The sequence below is a fragment of the Erythrolamprus reginae genome, chromosome 9 (assembly GCF_031021105.1).
Source record: "Erythrolamprus reginae isolate rEryReg1 chromosome 9, rEryReg1.hap1, whole genome shotgun sequence".
In the NCBI taxonomy this organism is placed as follows: domain Eukaryota; kingdom Metazoa; phylum Chordata; class Lepidosauria; order Squamata; family Dipsadidae; genus Erythrolamprus; species Erythrolamprus reginae.
In genome coordinates, this window is record NC_091958.1 from 46,050,519 (window position 1) to 46,067,825 (window position 17,307).

The window sequence follows — 17,307 nt, forward strand, 5'->3', positions numbered from 1 at the left end:
ACGAAAGCAGACTATCAATCCTAGGTCTAGAAAGCTTAGAACTACGTCGCCTAAAACACAATCTAAGTATTGCCCACAAGATCATATGCTGCAACGTTCTACCTGTCAATGACTACTTCAGCTTCAACCACAACAACACAAGAGCACGCAACAGATTCAAACTTAATATTAACCGCTCCAAACTTGACTGTAAAAAATATGACTTCAGCAACCGAGTTGTCGAAGCGTGGAACTCATTACCCGACTCAGTAGTGTCAACCCCTAACCCCAAACATTTCTCCCTTAGACTATCCACGATTGACCTCTCCAGGTTCTTTAGAGGTCAGTAAGGGGCGTGCATAAGTGCACTGGTGTGCCTTCCGTCCCCTGTCCAATTGTCTTTCCTTATCTCATTTATCTTTTCTTCCTTTCAAATATGTTCACCTATACTTTTATATCTTTTCTTCTATTCTTTTCTTTACTTATATTATTACATATCTATTCTCTTCAATGTGTATTATGTATTGGACAAAATAAATAAATAAAATTAATAAATAAAATAAACTAAGGCTGCATTGCTATTACTATTCTTCTCATCGTTCCTATCACCCATTTCCTCCCATTTATGACTGCAACTTGTTGCTTGTATCCTCACGATTTACATTAATATTGATGGTTTCCTGATTGCTTATTTGTACCCTATGACAATCATTAAGGGTCGTACCTCATGATTCTTGATGAATGTATCTTTTCTTTTATGTACACTGAGAGCATAAATGGCGTACACAAGGAATTTGTCATTGGTGTATATGGCAAATTCCTTGTGTGTCCAATCATACGGCCACTAAAAAGAATTCTATTCTATTCTTCATTCCAACATCTGTTCTATTCTATTCTATTCTACTTTATTCTCTCTCTATTTATTCTGTTCTGTTCTATTCTATTTTCTTTTCTATTCTTCATTCCAACATCTGTTCTGTTCTGTTCTATTCTATTCTATTCTTTCTCTATTTATTCTATTCTATTTTCTATTCTATTCTATTTTATTCTATTCTTCATTCCAATATCTGTTCTGTTCTGTTCTATTCTATTCTTTATTCTATTCTATTCTTCATTCCAACATCTGTTCTGTTCTACTACTCTACTCTACTCTTTCTCTATTTATTCTATTCTGTTCTATTCTATTTTTCATTCCAACATCTGTTCTGTTCTATTCTATTCTATTCTTTCTCCATTTATTCTATTCTATTTTCTATTCTATTCTACACTCCAATATCTGTTCTGTTCTACTCTACTCTTTATTCTACTCTATTCTATATTCCAACATCTGTTCTGTTCTACTACTCTACTCTACTCTTTCTCCATTTATTCTATTCTGTTCTATTCTATTTTTCATTCCAACATCTGATTTTTTTTCTATTCTGTTCTATTCTATTCTATTCTGTTCCGTTCCGTTCCATTCTTCATTCAAACATCTGTTCTACTCTGTTCTGTTCTATTCTAGAGGATCTCCCCGCTCCCTGGCCCCAATATCATAATACCGATTCTTCCAAATAAGAGTATTAGCTAATAAGCTGCTCTTTCTGGGAAGCAGGGGAGGGAGGAGAGGAGGGCAGCAATGCAGGAGGGAGGGGAGTGGGGAGGGGAGGGAGGAAGAGACAGGACTTTAGAAGTCTGTCTTTGACTTTTCCTTTCAGGAAACACATCCTGTTCACATCGGACGGCCGTGGCAGTGGCTCTTGTCGGTTTGCAATCGGCTACGCCCTGAGGTTCTCACCAAAACCGGCCGCGCAAACAACCGTTTCCTTTTCATGGAGAGATAGGAGGTGGGGGGAAAAAAAACCCCAAACTTCCTTGCAGCAAAAGCTTCTGTTTTCCTGCTCCGGGCAGTTTGCAGGGCTCCGTCATCGAGGGAAGAGCAACAGCGGTGGAAGGAGAGACCCTAGGAATACCGGCTCCAAGTCTTGCAGAACTCCTTGGTGGATGCAACCATATAGATATTTGCTCTCTGGGATTTGCTTGGGCTCAGGACTGTGAAGTCGAGGGCCCTCTGGGAGCCCTTCTGAAATCCAGGTGGCGGCAAAACCGAGCTCTCTGGTGCCACTTATGCAGGTCCCGGCTTCTTCGCACGGCTGCGCTCCAGAAGGCTGAAGGGACGGGCATCTTTTTGGCAGGGTGGAGGCCCTCAACCGCCCAAGAACACAACTCGGTCGACGGTTGATGCTTCTCCCTCCATCGGCCCTTGGCCAGTTTCGGAAAGAATGCTCCCCCTCGACAGTCCGACTCAACCCCAGCTTGGTCCTGCTCAAAGGGGAGGAAGGTGGATGAAGCGCCCCTGAAGAAGGCGAGCAGCCTGCACACCTGGGTGGTTTTTTGGGGGCCTTTTCTTCGCATGGATTTCTCCTCTCTCCTTTGTGGCTCTTCGGGCAGCCCAGATCTTCGCAGCAGCTGACTTGGAGAATGAATGGGGATGTACTCTAGTCATCCCTAACCATCTCCTCCTGCACGTGCCTTCCACCGACGGACGGACGGACGGAGCAAATTCGATGCACCGCAGCTGATCGGCAAAGGGTGGTGGGGGACACGCTTGGATCTTCTACCGAGAGTGGCTGCCGGGCGAACCGTCAGATATGACAGTCCAGAAACTGGTAGCCACAGCCGTGTTGGTCGCTCTGGTGTCCCTCGTTCTCAACAACGTGGCCGCTTTCACTCCCAACTGGGTGTACCAGACCTTGGAGGACGGACGTAAGCGCAGCGTGGGGCTGTGGAAGATGTGCTGGCTGGCGGAGAAAGGGAAAGGAGGTGTGGGCGCAGGTGCCAAGCACGGACAAGGGGTGGAGCAGCACAAATGCGAAGCCTTGGGCTGGGGTTCAGAGCCAGCCGGTTTCCAGGAATCCCGAAATACGGTCAAACGTAAGTCTCGTTTCTCCTTGCACCCTCTCGACTTGGTCTTGGGAATGGTCTGCGATGCAGGTCTGCTTGGCTGCATAGCTAGAGGTATAACAAGCAGGAAGAGGGAGATTATGATCCCGCTATATAGAGTGCTGGTGAGACCACATTTGGAATACTGTGTTCAGTTCTGGAGACCTCACCTACAAAAAGATATTGACAAAATTGAACGGGTCCAAAGACGGGCTACAAGAATGGTGGAAGGTCTTAAGCATAAAACGTATCAGGAAAGACTTCATGAACTCAACCTGTATAGTCTGGAGAACAGAAGGAAAAGGGGGGACATGATCGAAACATTTAAATATGTTAAAGGATTAAATAAGGTCCAGGAGGGAAGTGTTTTTAATAGGAAAGTGAACACAAGAACAAGGGGACACAATCTGAAGTTAGTTGGGGGAAAGATCAAAAGCAACGTGAGAAAATATTATTTCACTGAAAGAGGAGTAGATCCTTGGAACAAACTTCCAGCAGACGTGGTAGATAAATCCACAGTAACTGAATTTAAACATGCCTGGGATAAACATATATCCATCCTAAGATAAAATACAGAAAATAGTATAAGGGCAGACTAGATGGACCATGAGGTCGTTTTCTGCCGTCAGACTTCTATGTTTCTACATAGGCGCCTTTCCAAAAGACACCTAGATTTTATTTGGGCTTCCCCCCACCCCTTGCAAATATTTTCTTTCTGAAGAAAACGTGCTTTCTTCAGAAAAAAAAAATATATTTCTATGCTGCCCAACTCCCTAGGGATTCAGAGTGGCTCACAGCAAAAATAATTAGGGATCAATATAAAAACGTTTCAACTTAAAATAATTGCAGCCATCCATACATTCATGGGCCGACCTTGCTAGTAACCCCCCCCCCCCCGGATTACTCTCAATGGCCCCAAGACTGTCGGAAAAGCCAGATCTTTAAATCTTTTTGGGGACAATTGTGATCTGGATGATGGAGCATCTCTAAGGATGGTCTGTTATGCTGAAAACTTTGCTAAGGTAGCGGCACCTGAAAAATGAGAAGGTGGGCTGTGAAATATTTTATCCCGTTGGGGTTCTGCTCTGGAAAGGGCTGAAGACTAAAAGCTTTGCTTTCTCTTGAGAAGAGGCTTCAATGAAGCAAGAGAGATTATTTGGTGGCAAAAGAAATGAGATTGGGTCCAGGGAGAAAAACAATAATTGGGTTACAAGAGATGGAGAAAGGCACAGAAAATGCAGGAGGCAGAGTCCTCGGAGAGGGACGGCATATAAATCCAATAAATAAATAAAATAATAAATAAAATAAATAAATAAAAGCCATATTCAAAGCTAGATAAAACAAACAGCTTTGCAAGCAAGGGCAGCGTCTATTTTGGCTTCAAGCCATCAGTGATAGCTTTAACGGAGAATTTGCTGCGGTAGTAATTCCTGCACTGGTCCAAGGATTAGATTTAGGGACCGGTTTTCAACCTAGACTGTGAACATGCATGGACTTCAACTCCCAGAATTCCCCAAGCATTTCTCTGCTTGGGAAATTCTGGGAGCTGAAATCCACGTGACTTAAAAAGTCCATCAAGGTTGAGCAACAGCAGACCAAATTGATCCCTTATCCTTCACTTCTGTGAGGTTTAACTGTCTCCTTTTGGGCTTGCAATCCAAATGTGGCCCTGTTGGGTGGGTGCCATGGAGACAAGATGAAATTTCTGGGTGATCTTCCCAGTTCTTACAAACTGGGTTAAAAAGCCAATGTGATTAAAAGACCTCTCTCCTTGTAAGTCTTCCTGGTCTGAAATTATAAAAGAGGTCATTCTTTTTTTCAGGGGGAGGGGGGGAGGAAATGACAAGAGAACTACCGGTTACAAAATTCTTTCCCCCCCTGAGCCCCCTGTAGCCTGCAGCAGATGTATTTGTAAATCTGCTGCAGACTACAAATTTCTCAATGCACACTGCTGAAAAAATAATAATAATAAAGGGAACACTCAAAGAACACATCCTAGATCTGAATGAATGAAATATTCTCACTGAATACTTCGTTCCCTACAAAGTTGAATGTGCACAACAGCAGGTGAAATTGATTGTCAATCAGTGTTGCTTCCTAAGGAGACAGATTGATTTCACAGAAGTTTGATTTACTTGGAGTTATATTTTGTTGTTTAAGTGTTCCCTTTATTTTTTTTGAGCAGTGTACATTAATTCTATTTTATTTATTTTTTTAAAAGGAAATTAGAGAACAACTATACTCCGCTCTGTGAACACAAGAACAAGGGGACACAATCTGAAGTTAGTTGGGGGAAAGATCAAAAGCAACGTGAGAAAATATTATTTCACTGAAAGAGTAGTAGATCCTTGGAACAAACTTCCAGCAGACGTGGTTGGTAAATCCACAGTAACTAAATTTAAACATGCCTGGGATAAACATATATCCATTGTAAGATAAAATACAGGAAATAGTATAAGGGCAGACTAGATGGACCATGAGGTCTTTTTCTGCCGTCAGTCTTCTATGTTTCTATGTTTCTAATAATAATAATAATAATAATAATAATTATTATTATTATTATTATTATTATTTATTAGATTTGTATGCCGCCCCTCTCCGAAGACTCAGGGCGGCTCACAACAATGACAAAAACAATATTATAATGGCACAAATCTAATATTAAAAAACTAAAAACTAAAAACCCTATCAAATAACACATCCTAGATCTGAATGAATGAAATATTCTCACTGACTACTTCGTTCTGTACAAAAATGAATGTGCACAACAGCAGGTGAAATTGATTCTCAATCAGTGCTGCTTCCTAAGGGGACAGTTTGATTTCACAGAAGTTTGATTTACTTGGAGTTATATTCTGTTTGTTTGTTTGTTTGTTTATTAGATTTGTATGCCGCCCCTTTCTGTAGACTCGGGGCGGCTCACAACATAATAAAACAATTCATAACGAATCTAATAATTTACAATTTAAAAATTTAAAGTAGTTAAGAAAACCCCTTTTTATAAGCAGACATACCTACAAACATACCATACATAAATTATATAGGCCCGGGGGAGATATCTCAATTCCCCCATGCCTGACGACAAAGGTGGGTTTTGAGAAGTTTACGAAAGGCAAGGAGGGTAGGGGCAGTTCTAATCTCTGGGGGAGAGCTGGTTCCAGAGAGTCGGGGCCGCCACAGAGAAGGCTCTTCCCCTGGGGCCCGCCAACCGACATTGTTTAGTTGACGGGACCCGGAGAAGGCCGACTCTGTGGGACCTAATCGGTCACTGGGATTCGTGCAGCAGAAGGCGGTCTCGGAGGTATTCTGGTCCGATGCCATGAAGGGCTTTATAGGTTTAAGTGTTCCCTTTATTTTTTTGAGCAGTGTACAGTTTTTTTTTTTTTAAAGGAAATTAGAGAACAACTATACTCCACTCTGTGACACGGGAAGTTTGACCTTCTGTTGTGTTATTTCCAGTTCACTAGGTGGCAATACTTGGCAAGGTGTGAGAAAGTTTCTAGGGAAGTCGATTCAAAGTGGAATATAGGAAGTTGCTTTCCAGCGGGTCGAATTCTTTAGTCCATTGCATCTATGATTGCCTGCTCCTCGTTGAATAAGCTTCCCCCCAAATTTTAGGACACCCATGTTAACTGCTGCCTGGGAACTACTGGGGAATTTCCCCCACCCCGCTTGCATTGCAGCTGTTTCCGAAACAGACCTTTCCAAATCGACCGAGTAGATCCTTCCAGGCGTTCTTCCAGAATATTGTGGCCAAATCTTTTATTTATTTTATTTATTTATTTTGTCCAATACACAATGAGGGTTCTAGTGGGTATATATATCTATATACACAAAGTAAAATACATGATGGAGGTTATAGAGGAGATGCTCATAGTAAAATATACCTGTTAAATAAGGTTCAGGAGGGAAAATATACCTGTTAAATAAGGTTCAGGAGGGAAGGTTATAGAGGAGATGCTCATAGTAAAATATACCTGTTAAATAAGGTTCAGGAGGGAAAATATACCTGTTAAATAAGGTTCAGGAGGGAAAATATACCTGTTAAATAAGGTTCAGGAGGGAAGGTTATTGAGGAGATGCTCATAGTAAAATATACCTGTTAAATAAGGTTCAGGAGGGAAGTGTTTTTAATAGGAAAGTGAACACAAGAACAAGGGGACACAATCTGAAGTTAGTTGGGGGAATGGTCAAAGGCAACATGAGAAAATATTATTTTACTGAAAGAGTAGTAGATCCTTGGAACAAACTTCCAGCAGACGTGGTTGGTAAATCCACAGTAACTGAATTTAAACATGCCTGGGATAAACATATATCCATTGTAAGATAAAATACAGGAAATAGTATAAGGGCAGACTAGATGGACCATGAGGTCTTTTTCTGCCGTCAGTCTTCTATGTTTCTAAGAAAGAATAGAAAAGAAGATATAGTAATAGAACATATCAATCATAGTTCCCTCTAAGCTGAGCAGTGAGCAATCGCTCACTTAAAAATCATCATCAACTCAGAGTTTTCCAAACCTGCCCAGAAGCCGAGAGGGAAAGAGTGAGAGGGAAGGAGATAGAGAGGAAGAGAGGAAGAGAGAGAAACAGATAGAAAAAAGAGAGGAAGAAAAAGAGAAAGAAAAAGAATGGGAGTAAGGAAGAGAGAAAGAAAATCAAAATCTAGTTTGAAACTAGCTCAACTATTTAAGTGGCATTTTGATATTGATAGAGTTGCCCTATTATGAGCTCACTGTTATAGACACACAGTACAGTATTTTATTTTGAAATTCTCTGAGGCAAAACAGGGTGGGTTTTTAATTTGTTTGTTTGTTTGTTCGTTCGTTTATTTATTTATTTATTATTTCTCTGCCGCCCAGTCACAAAAGGACTGCCGCTCAGACACTATACTTTTCCGCCCACCCCAAAAAGAAATTAGAGGGAACACTGATATCAATGAAAGAATAGAAGAAGAGATATAGGAATAGAAGAAAGGTATAGGAGTTATAGGAGAGCAATAGGACAGGGGACAGAAGGCACTCTAGTGCACTTGTACTCGCCCCTTACTGACCTCTTAGGAATCTGGATAGGTCAACCGTAGATAATCTAAGGGTAAAGTGTTAGGGGTTTGGGGATGACACTATGGAGTCCGGTAATGAGTTCCACGCCTCGACAACTCGGTTACTGAAGTCATATTTTTAACAGTCAAGTTTGGAGCGGTTAATATTAAGTTTAAATCTGTTGTGTGCTCTTGTGTTGTTGTGGTTGAAGCTGAAGTAGTCGCTGACAGGCAGGACGTTGCAGCATATGATCTTGTGGGCAATACTTAGATCTTGTTTAAGGCGTCTTAGTTCTAAACTTTCTAGGCCCAGGATTGAAAGTCTAGTCTCATAGGGTATTCTATTTCGAGTGGAGGAGTGAAGGGCTCTTCTGGTGAAGTATTTTTGGACATTTTCAAGGGTGTTAATGTCTGAGATGCGATAAGGGTTCCAAACAGATGAGCTGTATTCGAGGATGGGTCTGGCAAAAGTTTTGTAAGTAGTGTGAGATTGCCAGAGCAGAAGCTACGTAGGATTAGGTTTACAACTCTTGAAGCCTTCTTGGCTATGTTGTTGCAGTGGGCTTTGGCACTTAAATCTTTTGTTATTAGTATACCAAGGTCTTTAACCTAGTGGGGTTTTGTCTTTTTACAGTTCCGATTCAGTTCTCTTGATCGCTTAACTCTGTAATTCGAATACAATCTCCTTCTGCTGCTCATCTGGGTCAGAATTCGTTCCGGAATATAAAATAAGCCATGCAGATGTGAAGAAAATTGAGTTGTGTGATAATGTTTGATATTTGGGGCGCATCTCTCCAAGAAGCAGGGGTGGAAATGGGGCTGCCACTGTGCCCAAAACATTTTGGCTAATTATCCGGAGAATGCGAATCCAGGAAACGGGAGAAAAGTATATTTACAAGAATTGCTTTTCAATTGTATATTCAGAAAACTTAATTATAATAACAGAGTTGGAGGGGGCCTTGGAGGGCATCTAGTCCATCCCCTTGCTTAGGCAGGAAACCCTATACCACTTCAGACAAATGTTATCCAACCCTACACCACTTCAGACAGATGGTTATCCAACATCTGCTTAAAAACTTCCAGTGTTGGAGCATTCACAACTTCTGGAGGCGAGCTGTTCCACGGCTTAATTTTTCTAAATGTCAGGAAATTCCTCCTTAGTTCTAAATTGCTTCGCTCCTTGATTAGTTTCCACCCATTGCTTCTTGTTCTACCCTCAGGTGCTTTGGAGAATAGGTTGACTGCCTCTCCTTTGTGGCAACCCCTGAGATACTGGAGCACTGCTACCATGTCTCCCCTGGTCCTTCTTTGCATTAAACCAGCCATGCACAGTTCCAGCAACTTTTCTTTATATGTTTTAGCCTCCCGTCCCCTAATCTTCTTAGTTGCTCTTCTCTGAACTCCTAGAATCTTCACATCCTTTTTGCATCATGTCTATCAATATACCAGTAGTTCACAAGAAAAGCAGGATGCGGTGATCAGAAGAAGCATCACAAATCTTCACAGGATCCATTTTTGCTTTTACTTAGGCATTTCCTAAATACATTAAGCCACAAGAGTCTAAACATTTAGCAAACTAACTGTAGCGACATTAGCCCATTTAGACAGAGTACAGATGGAGGGAGGAAGAGCTGGAGAGAGAAAGAAGAGTGTGTCATTAGTATTTTTGTAGTTTTTGGTGCAGTTCTGGTGGCTGGATGTTCTGAAGGCAGGGGAGGTGAAAAACGGGGTGCACAGGTACCACAGAAGGCCCCAAACTGGGCAAAACCGGTCTGTTTTATCACCAAAAAAATTGGGCCCTTTTTGCCTGTTTTTGGCCTGCAGAATGCTACTGGAGGCAGAGGAGGTGAAAAATGGGGCACACAGATGCCACAGAAGGCAAAAATGGGCAAAAATGGATTGTTTCCCACCCACCCCCACCTCCAGAAGATAGATAGATAGGCAGGTAGGTAGATAGATAGGATAGAGAGAGAGAGATACTGTAGATAGATAGATAGATAGATAGATAGATAGATAGGTAGGTAGGTAGGTAGGTAGGTAGGATAGAGAGAGAGAGATACTGTAGATAGATAGATAGATAGATAGGTAGGTAGGTAGGTAGATAGGATAGAGAGAGAGAGATACTGTAGATAGATAGATAGATAGGTAGGTAGATAGGATAGAGAGAGAGATACTGTAGATAGATAGATAGATAGATAGATAGATAGATAGGTAGGTAGGTAGATAGGATAGAGAGAGAGAGATACTGTAGATAGATAGGTAGGTAGGTAGGTAGATAGGATAGAGAGAGAGATACTGTAGATAGATAGATAGATAGATAGATAGATAGGTAGGTAGATAGGATAGAGAGAGAGAGATACTGTAGATAGATAGATAGATAGATAGATAGATAGATAGATAGAGATAGAGAGAGAGAGAGACTAGGTAGACAGACAGATAGAGAGAGAGATAGAGAGAGAGATACTGTAAATAGATAGATAGATGGATGGGTGGATGGATGGATGGATGGACGGATAGATAGATGGAGAGAGAGAGATACTGTAGATAGATAGATAGATGGATGGATGGATGGATGGATGGACGGATAGATAGATGGAGAGAGAGAGAGATACTGTAGATAGATAGATAGACAGACAGACAGAGAGAGAGAGAGAGAGAGAGAGAGAGAGAGAGAGAGAGAGAGAGAGAGAGAGAGAGAGTCATCAGTATTTTTGTTATTTTTGCTTCAGTTCTCGTGGTTGGAAAAAAATTCCTTTAATCCTGATTTTGGCCCCTTTAGGAAGCTTGGCACACGGCCATCCTCGCAACTCAAACATCCTACTCAAGAATTATCCCTATTGTTTGAGAAGCATGTGTGCCTTTACTGAATGATTTTTATAAATACGAGGGATTAGTTTACAGCTCAGGAGAAATAACCAGGGAAAGCTGTTTCCTATCACAGCAAATGAAAGAGAAGAGGAAGATGCTTGGGGGAGAAGACTAGTCGTTCAGGGTCTGCGGTTGACCGCAGAAAAGGAAAATGGATCCGGCTGGAACTCACCGAGTCAATTCCATCCCTTATTCCGTATGCTGTCATGTCCCCCCAGACGTCACAGAAATCTGGGATTTGGGGTGGGGGGTGGGAATGACATCTTTTTCTCCTTTGCTGGTCTGCAAGGACCAGTATTTGGGTGGCTTTATGGCTTCTAGATGGGAAAGCTCTTCTCTTCACAAAATCGACCACTCTTCACCTAGAGTCTTCTAAGCCAGAGGACACGACAGGTTTTGAGACGGTGAATTTCAAACGTGATGTGCATGGAGGTTTCTTTCCATCCATCTCATTCCGTCATTCCCGTCATTATCTCTAGGCTCGATTACTGCAATGCGCTCTACTTGGGGCTGCCGTGGAAGAATGTTCGGAGATTGCAACTAGTCCAGCATGAAGCCGCAAGGGCTATGTTGGGCGTACCTAGATACTCTCACATTGGTCCATTAGCTGCACTCTGCTGCACGAATCCCAGCGACCAGTTAAGTCCCACAGAGTGGATCTTCTCCGGGTCCTGTCAACTAAACAATGCCGCTTGGCGGGACCCAGGGGAAGATCCTTCTCTGTGGCGGCCCCGGCCCTATGGAACCAACTCCCCCCAGAAATTAGAATTGCCCCCACCCTCCTTGCCTTTTGTAAGCTACTTAAAACCCACCTCTGCCGTCAGGCATGGGGGAATTGAGATACTCTTTCCCCCTAGGCCTTTACAATTTTATGCATGGTATGTCTGTATGTATGTTTGGTTTTATAATAAGGGTTTTTTAATCGTTTTTAGTATTAGATTATTATTGTATACTGTCTTATTATTGCTTTGAGCCACCCCGAGTCTCCGGAGAGGGGCAGCATACAAATCCAATAAATATATAATATATAATATTGGTCTCCGAACGCAATTCCAGGTGTTGGTTGTTACCTATAAAGCCCTACATGGCATTGGACCAGATTATTTACGGGACCGTCTTTTGCCTCACGTGTATATTAAGACGAGGGGGCCCTCCCTAAAGCTCATATTTCTTCCCCCAGAGGGTCCTTGGTTGATGGAATTCCCTTCCAGAAGAGGTCGCGACAGCTGTCAGCCTGGATAGCTTCAAGGCAGGATTAGACAGATTCATGGAGGCCAAGGTTATTGAAACGGATGTCCATGTGCCGCCTATATGCTGGTTGAGGCAGGCAGGATTCCCTTGGGTACCATTCGTTGGGGATCAAGAGAAAGGGAGGGTCTTGCCTTCTCTTTCTGCTCAAGATCCCCATGGACAATTGGGGGGCCACTGTGGGACACAGAATGCTGGACTAGATGGGCTTTGGTCTGATTCAGCATAGCTCTTCTTATGTCCTTATGTCCCAGCGACTGTTTAGATCGCACAGAGTTGGCCTCCTCCAGGCCCCATTGGCCAAACAATGTTGACTTGCGGGTCCATGCGGGAGAGCCTTCCCAGTTGTGGCCCCGACCCTCTGGAACCAACTACCCAAGAGATCTGCACCGTCCCCACTCTCGTTGCCTTTCAAAAGGCATTAAAAATTCCTGTGAAATTGTCATTCCACCCCCAAAGGGCTCCTGACCCCCAGGTTGAGAACCACTGCTCTGGACATTGTTGCAGTAAGTGATGCACTAAGACCAATGGCTGTGGCTGCAAAGGAACCCTATTTATGGCCCAAAGCAACAGCAGGACAGGGAGTCCTCAATTTACAACAGTTCACTTAGTGACTGTTCAAAGTTACAACAGCACTGGAAAAACGGACTTGTGACCATTTTTCACACTTAACGACCGTTGCAGTGACTCCAAGATCATGCAATTTCCATGCATATGCTTGACAATGGACTCACATTTGTGACGGTCCCATCATCCCTGGGGGAATGCGATTCCCTATTGTGACCTTCAAAGTCAACGGGGAAACGGGTTTCCCTTAACAACCGCGCAACTGATTTAACAACCGTGTGACTGAGCGATTCACCAGTGGCACTCAACCTGGGGTTCGGGACCCCTTTTCAATGCCCTCAACAGCAAAGGACACAGAGGCCACTAAGGGCTCTCAGAGCCCACGAGAAAGCGCTCCATTCAAGAGGAAGGAGAAAGGGAAGGGAGAAGAGAAGGAACGGAAGGAAAGTAGGAAGGGGGAGAAAAGGAGTAGGAAGATAGTTGGAGCAGATGGGAGATAGAGGGAGGGGAACATAAAGAAAAGAAGAGGAAACAGACTGATAAATAATAGCATAAAATAGGTGTCAAAATAGGATACTGATTCATGATTGATGGATGGGATAAAAAAAGCAGAATTATGTTATTGATATAGAAACATAGAAGATTGAGGGCGGAAAAAGACCTCATGGTCCATCTAATCTGCCCTTATACTATTTCCTGTATTTTATCTTAGGGTGGATCTATGTTTATCCCAGGCATGTTTAAATTCAGTTACGGTGGATTGACAAACCACATCTGATGGAAGTTTGTTCCAAGCATCTATTACTCTTTCAGTAAAATAATATTTTCTCATGTTGCTTCTATCTTTGCCCCAACATGTTTTAAGGCAGTGGTTCTCAACCTGGGGATTGGGACCCCTTTGGGGATCGAACAACCATTTAACAGGGGTCACCTAAGACCAGGGGAAAAGACAAATTTCCCCTTGTGTTAGGAACTAAAGCTTCTATTCTGGCAGCTTGGAACATATTTTTTACAATCCGACCAATCAGGCGTTTACAGTGGGGGCCGTCCCTCTGACCTTCCTGCCAATCAGCTTAAAGCTCTGTTGGGAGAATTGGCGCTAGACTTATGGTTGGGGGACACCACAACACGAGGAACTGTATTAAGGCGTCGGGGCATTTGAAAGGTTGAGAACCACTGACTTTTAAACAAAAGCAGCAAGGAAAGTCATAACCAAACACACTGAAGAAATTTCTCACTTAGCAAGCGCAAACTCAACGGTCTCGATTGTGTTCGTAGGTTGAGGACTAACCAGTACTGGACATATTTATTTATTTATTTATTTATTTATTAGATTTGTATGCCGCCCCTCTCCGTAGACTCGGGGCAACTCACAACAATAACAAGGACAATGTAAGAACAAATCTAATAATTTAAAAAAACACTAAAAACCCCATTATTAAAAGCAAACAAACACACAAACATTCCATGTATAAACTGTATAGGCCCGGGGGAGATGTGTCAGTTCCCCCATGCTTGATGGCAGAGATAGGTCTTAAGAACTTTACGAAAGGCAAGGAGGGTGGGGGCAGTTCTAATCTCCGGGGGGAGCTGGTTCCAGAGGGTCGGGGCCGCCACAGAGAAGGCTCTTCTCCTGGGTCCCACCAAACGACATTATTTAGTCAACGGGACCCAGAGAAGGCCAACTCTGTGGGACCTAACCGGTCGCTGGTATTCGTGCGGCAGAAGGCGGTCCCGGAGGTATTCTGGTCTGATGCCATGAAGGGCTTTATAGGTCATAACCAACACTTTGAATTGTGCCCGGAAATTGATCGGCAACCAATAATTTTGAAAGCAGCGGCTTTCATTTAAAAAAAGGGGGGGGGATCCCGGAGCCCAGGGCGTGAAAGTTTCTTTGGAAAGACACAGGAAAGAAGCAGGGGATGGAAAACCAGTTTCCTACGGATTTGGTGAGGAGGAGGAGGAGGAGCAGCGAGGAGAGGAAGGCCCGGCCTTATTATAGCTCTTTGGGTCAAGCGTTCAAGAAGAGGGGAGTGGTCCCGAGCGAAGAGAGGGGCTACGTGATCTGCAGGGAGTGCTAAATATAAACACCTGTCCAGATGAATTATTTGATTTACAGAAGTACATTTCCCAGATGAAGGGATGGGGGGGGGGGAGGAGAGAGGGAGGAGCCGGGCCAAAGGCACAGCCGCCTCCGTGTGGGAATGGGAAAGAAAGAAATGTTTACAGAGGCAGCAGACCAGATAATGCTGGGATTTATTAATTGCAGTCTCAGAGGCTTTGGAAAACAGCCAGGCCAAAAAAAATAAAAAAAATCAACCCCATAGGAATGCTCCAAAATTTTAGAATTCTTGACGGTTAGACCAAAAAGGAAGGGAAAACGGACTTTCCAAGCCCAAAATTGGTCCTCCTGCAAGGGCTCAAACTTGGGATGAGCCCAGATTTTTTTAAAAATAGTTCATCTTGGGCTCTTCCTAAAGCCTGCTTCCCCCGTGGCTTAATCTGCGGTCATGACGTGGCTTGTTTATCTTGGGCTTAGAGTGTTGTGTGAATAATAATAATAATAATAATAATAATTATTATTATTATTATTATTATTTATTAGATTTGTATGCCGCCCCTTTCCGAAGACTCGGGGCGGCTCACAACAACGATAAAAACAATATTATACTGGCACAAATCTAATATTAAAAAACCCCCTAAAAACCCTATCATAATTAAAAACCAAACAGCACATACATACCAAACATAAATTATAATAAGCCTGGGGGAAAGGTGTCTCAAATCCCCCATGCCTGGCGGTATAGGTGGGTCTTAAGTAGTTTACGGAAGACAAGGAGGGTGGGAGCAGTTCTAATCTCCGGGGGGAGTTGGTTCCAGAGGGCCAGGGCCGCCACAGAGAAGGCTCTTCTCCTGGGGCCCGCCAAACGACATTGTTTAGTCGACGGGACCCGGAGAAGGCCAACTCGGCCGCTGGGATTCGTGCGGTAGCAGGCAGTTCCGGAGGTACTCTGGTCCAATGCCATGTAGGGCTTTAAAGGTCATGACCAACACTTTGAATTGTGACCGGAAACTGATCGGCAGCCAATGCAGGCCACGGAGTGTTGTAGGTACGTGGGCGAATCTGGGAAGCCCCACGATGGCTCTCGCGGCCGCGTTCTGCACGATCTGGAGTTTCCGAACACTTTTCAAAGGTAGCCCCATGTAGAGAGCGTTGCAGTAATCACCCATGAAGTCACCCATTTTTGCTTTTTTAAACTTGGCTTCTGGTTGAACTATTGGGCGAACCCAGTTTGGTTCCATTTTATTCAATAAGCCACGGTCAGGGGCGGATTGCTGTTATATTTTGCTACTGCTGCGCTGCGCGCGCAACTTGGATAATCTTGCGTGTGTGTGTGATTTTGCTCCCGCGCATGCGCAGGAAACAGAAATGCACCAAGGTCTTGCAAGGGAATGCACGCATGCGCGAGATTTGGGGCTCACCAAAATCGTGCATGCACAAGCATTCCCTCGCAAAATTTTGCTTCTGCGCATGGACACAAAGCAAAAATTATGAAAAATGAAAAAAAAAAGATGGCGGTGCCCGAAGGACTGGCACCAAAGTTTTTGCGTGGAAATTGCACAATCTGGTGGTCATTACCGGTGCGCAGTCGCATACGACATTGGTAGCAACCCATCCCTGGCCCCGATTAAAGGGAACACAATTTAGGATCATGCCTAAACCATTGTTAAATTAGGTGAAGCCCACCTCTGCCTTAACCTCTATCCCACACTGCCTCTCCGGGACCGCCTTCTGCCACACGAATCTCAGCGACCAGTTAGGTCCCACAGAGTTGGCCTTCTCCGGGTCCTGTCGACTAAACAATGGCAGGACCCAGGGGAAGAGCCTTCTCTGTGGCGGCCCCGACCCTCTGGAACCAACTCCCCCCAGAGATCAGAGTTGCCCCCACCCTCCTTGCCTTTCGTAAGCTCTTTAAAACCCACCTCTGTCGTCAGGCATGGGGGAATTGAGATATTCCCTTCCCCCTAGGCTTATAAAATTTATGCTTGGTATGTCTGTATGTATGATTGGTTTCTCAAATTAGGGTTTCTTAATTTAACTTAAACTTAAATATTAAGTTTGTTTATATTGTCTTATTATTGTTGTTAGCCGCCCCCGAGTCTACGGAGAGGGGCGGCATACAAATCTAATAAATAAATAAATCTTTTTAAACAGCATATTGATTGGCCTTCCTGGTAGAGATTGTCCTTCCCTTTTTGATTTGAAAGCGAAGAGTCCTCTGCACAGGTCTCTGGAGACAGAGAATTTGATACAGCAAATTAGGTTATTCGTTTAATTGATAACTTGTCCTGAAATCTGAAAACACTTGTGTGTCTCCATGTTTACACATTCCTGGCTCGTGTTCAAGCACTGCACACATATATACTCTTTCCTCTTGCCAATATAGGTCAGGAAAATAGGCTGACTCCTTCTTCTTTGTGGCAGCCCCTAAGATATTGGAACACTGCTATCATGTCTCCCCTGGTCCTTCTTTTCATTAATCTAGACGTGATGGCAAACCTATAGAAACATAGAAGACTGACGGCAGAAAAAGACCTCATGGTCCATCTAGTCTGCCCTTATACTATTTTTTGTATTTTATCTTAGGATGGATATATGTTTATCCCAGGCATGTTTCAATT

General features: G+C 43.4%; 2 protein-coding genes across 2 annotated transcripts in view; one reads left to right on the plus strand and one right to left on the minus strand.

Moving 5' to 3' along the window:
* IFT140 (intraflagellar transport 140) overlaps nucleotides 1-17,307 on the minus strand; it is a 152,570-nt gene that overhangs the window by 46,831 nt on the left and 88,432 nt on the right. The gene's annotated exons all lie outside the window — the stretch shown is intronic.
* Nucleotides 1,990-17,307, plus strand: part of TMEM204 (transmembrane protein 204) — a 45,721-nt gene continuing 30,403 nt past the window's right edge. Inside the window, exon 1 of the mRNA XM_070761862.1 lies at nucleotides 1,990-2,892. Within this exon, the coding sequence (XP_070617963.1) occupies nucleotides 2,610-2,892 (283 nt within the window). The 5' untranslated portion in view covers nucleotides 1,990-2,609. The remainder of the gene's footprint in view (nucleotides 2,893-17,307) is intronic.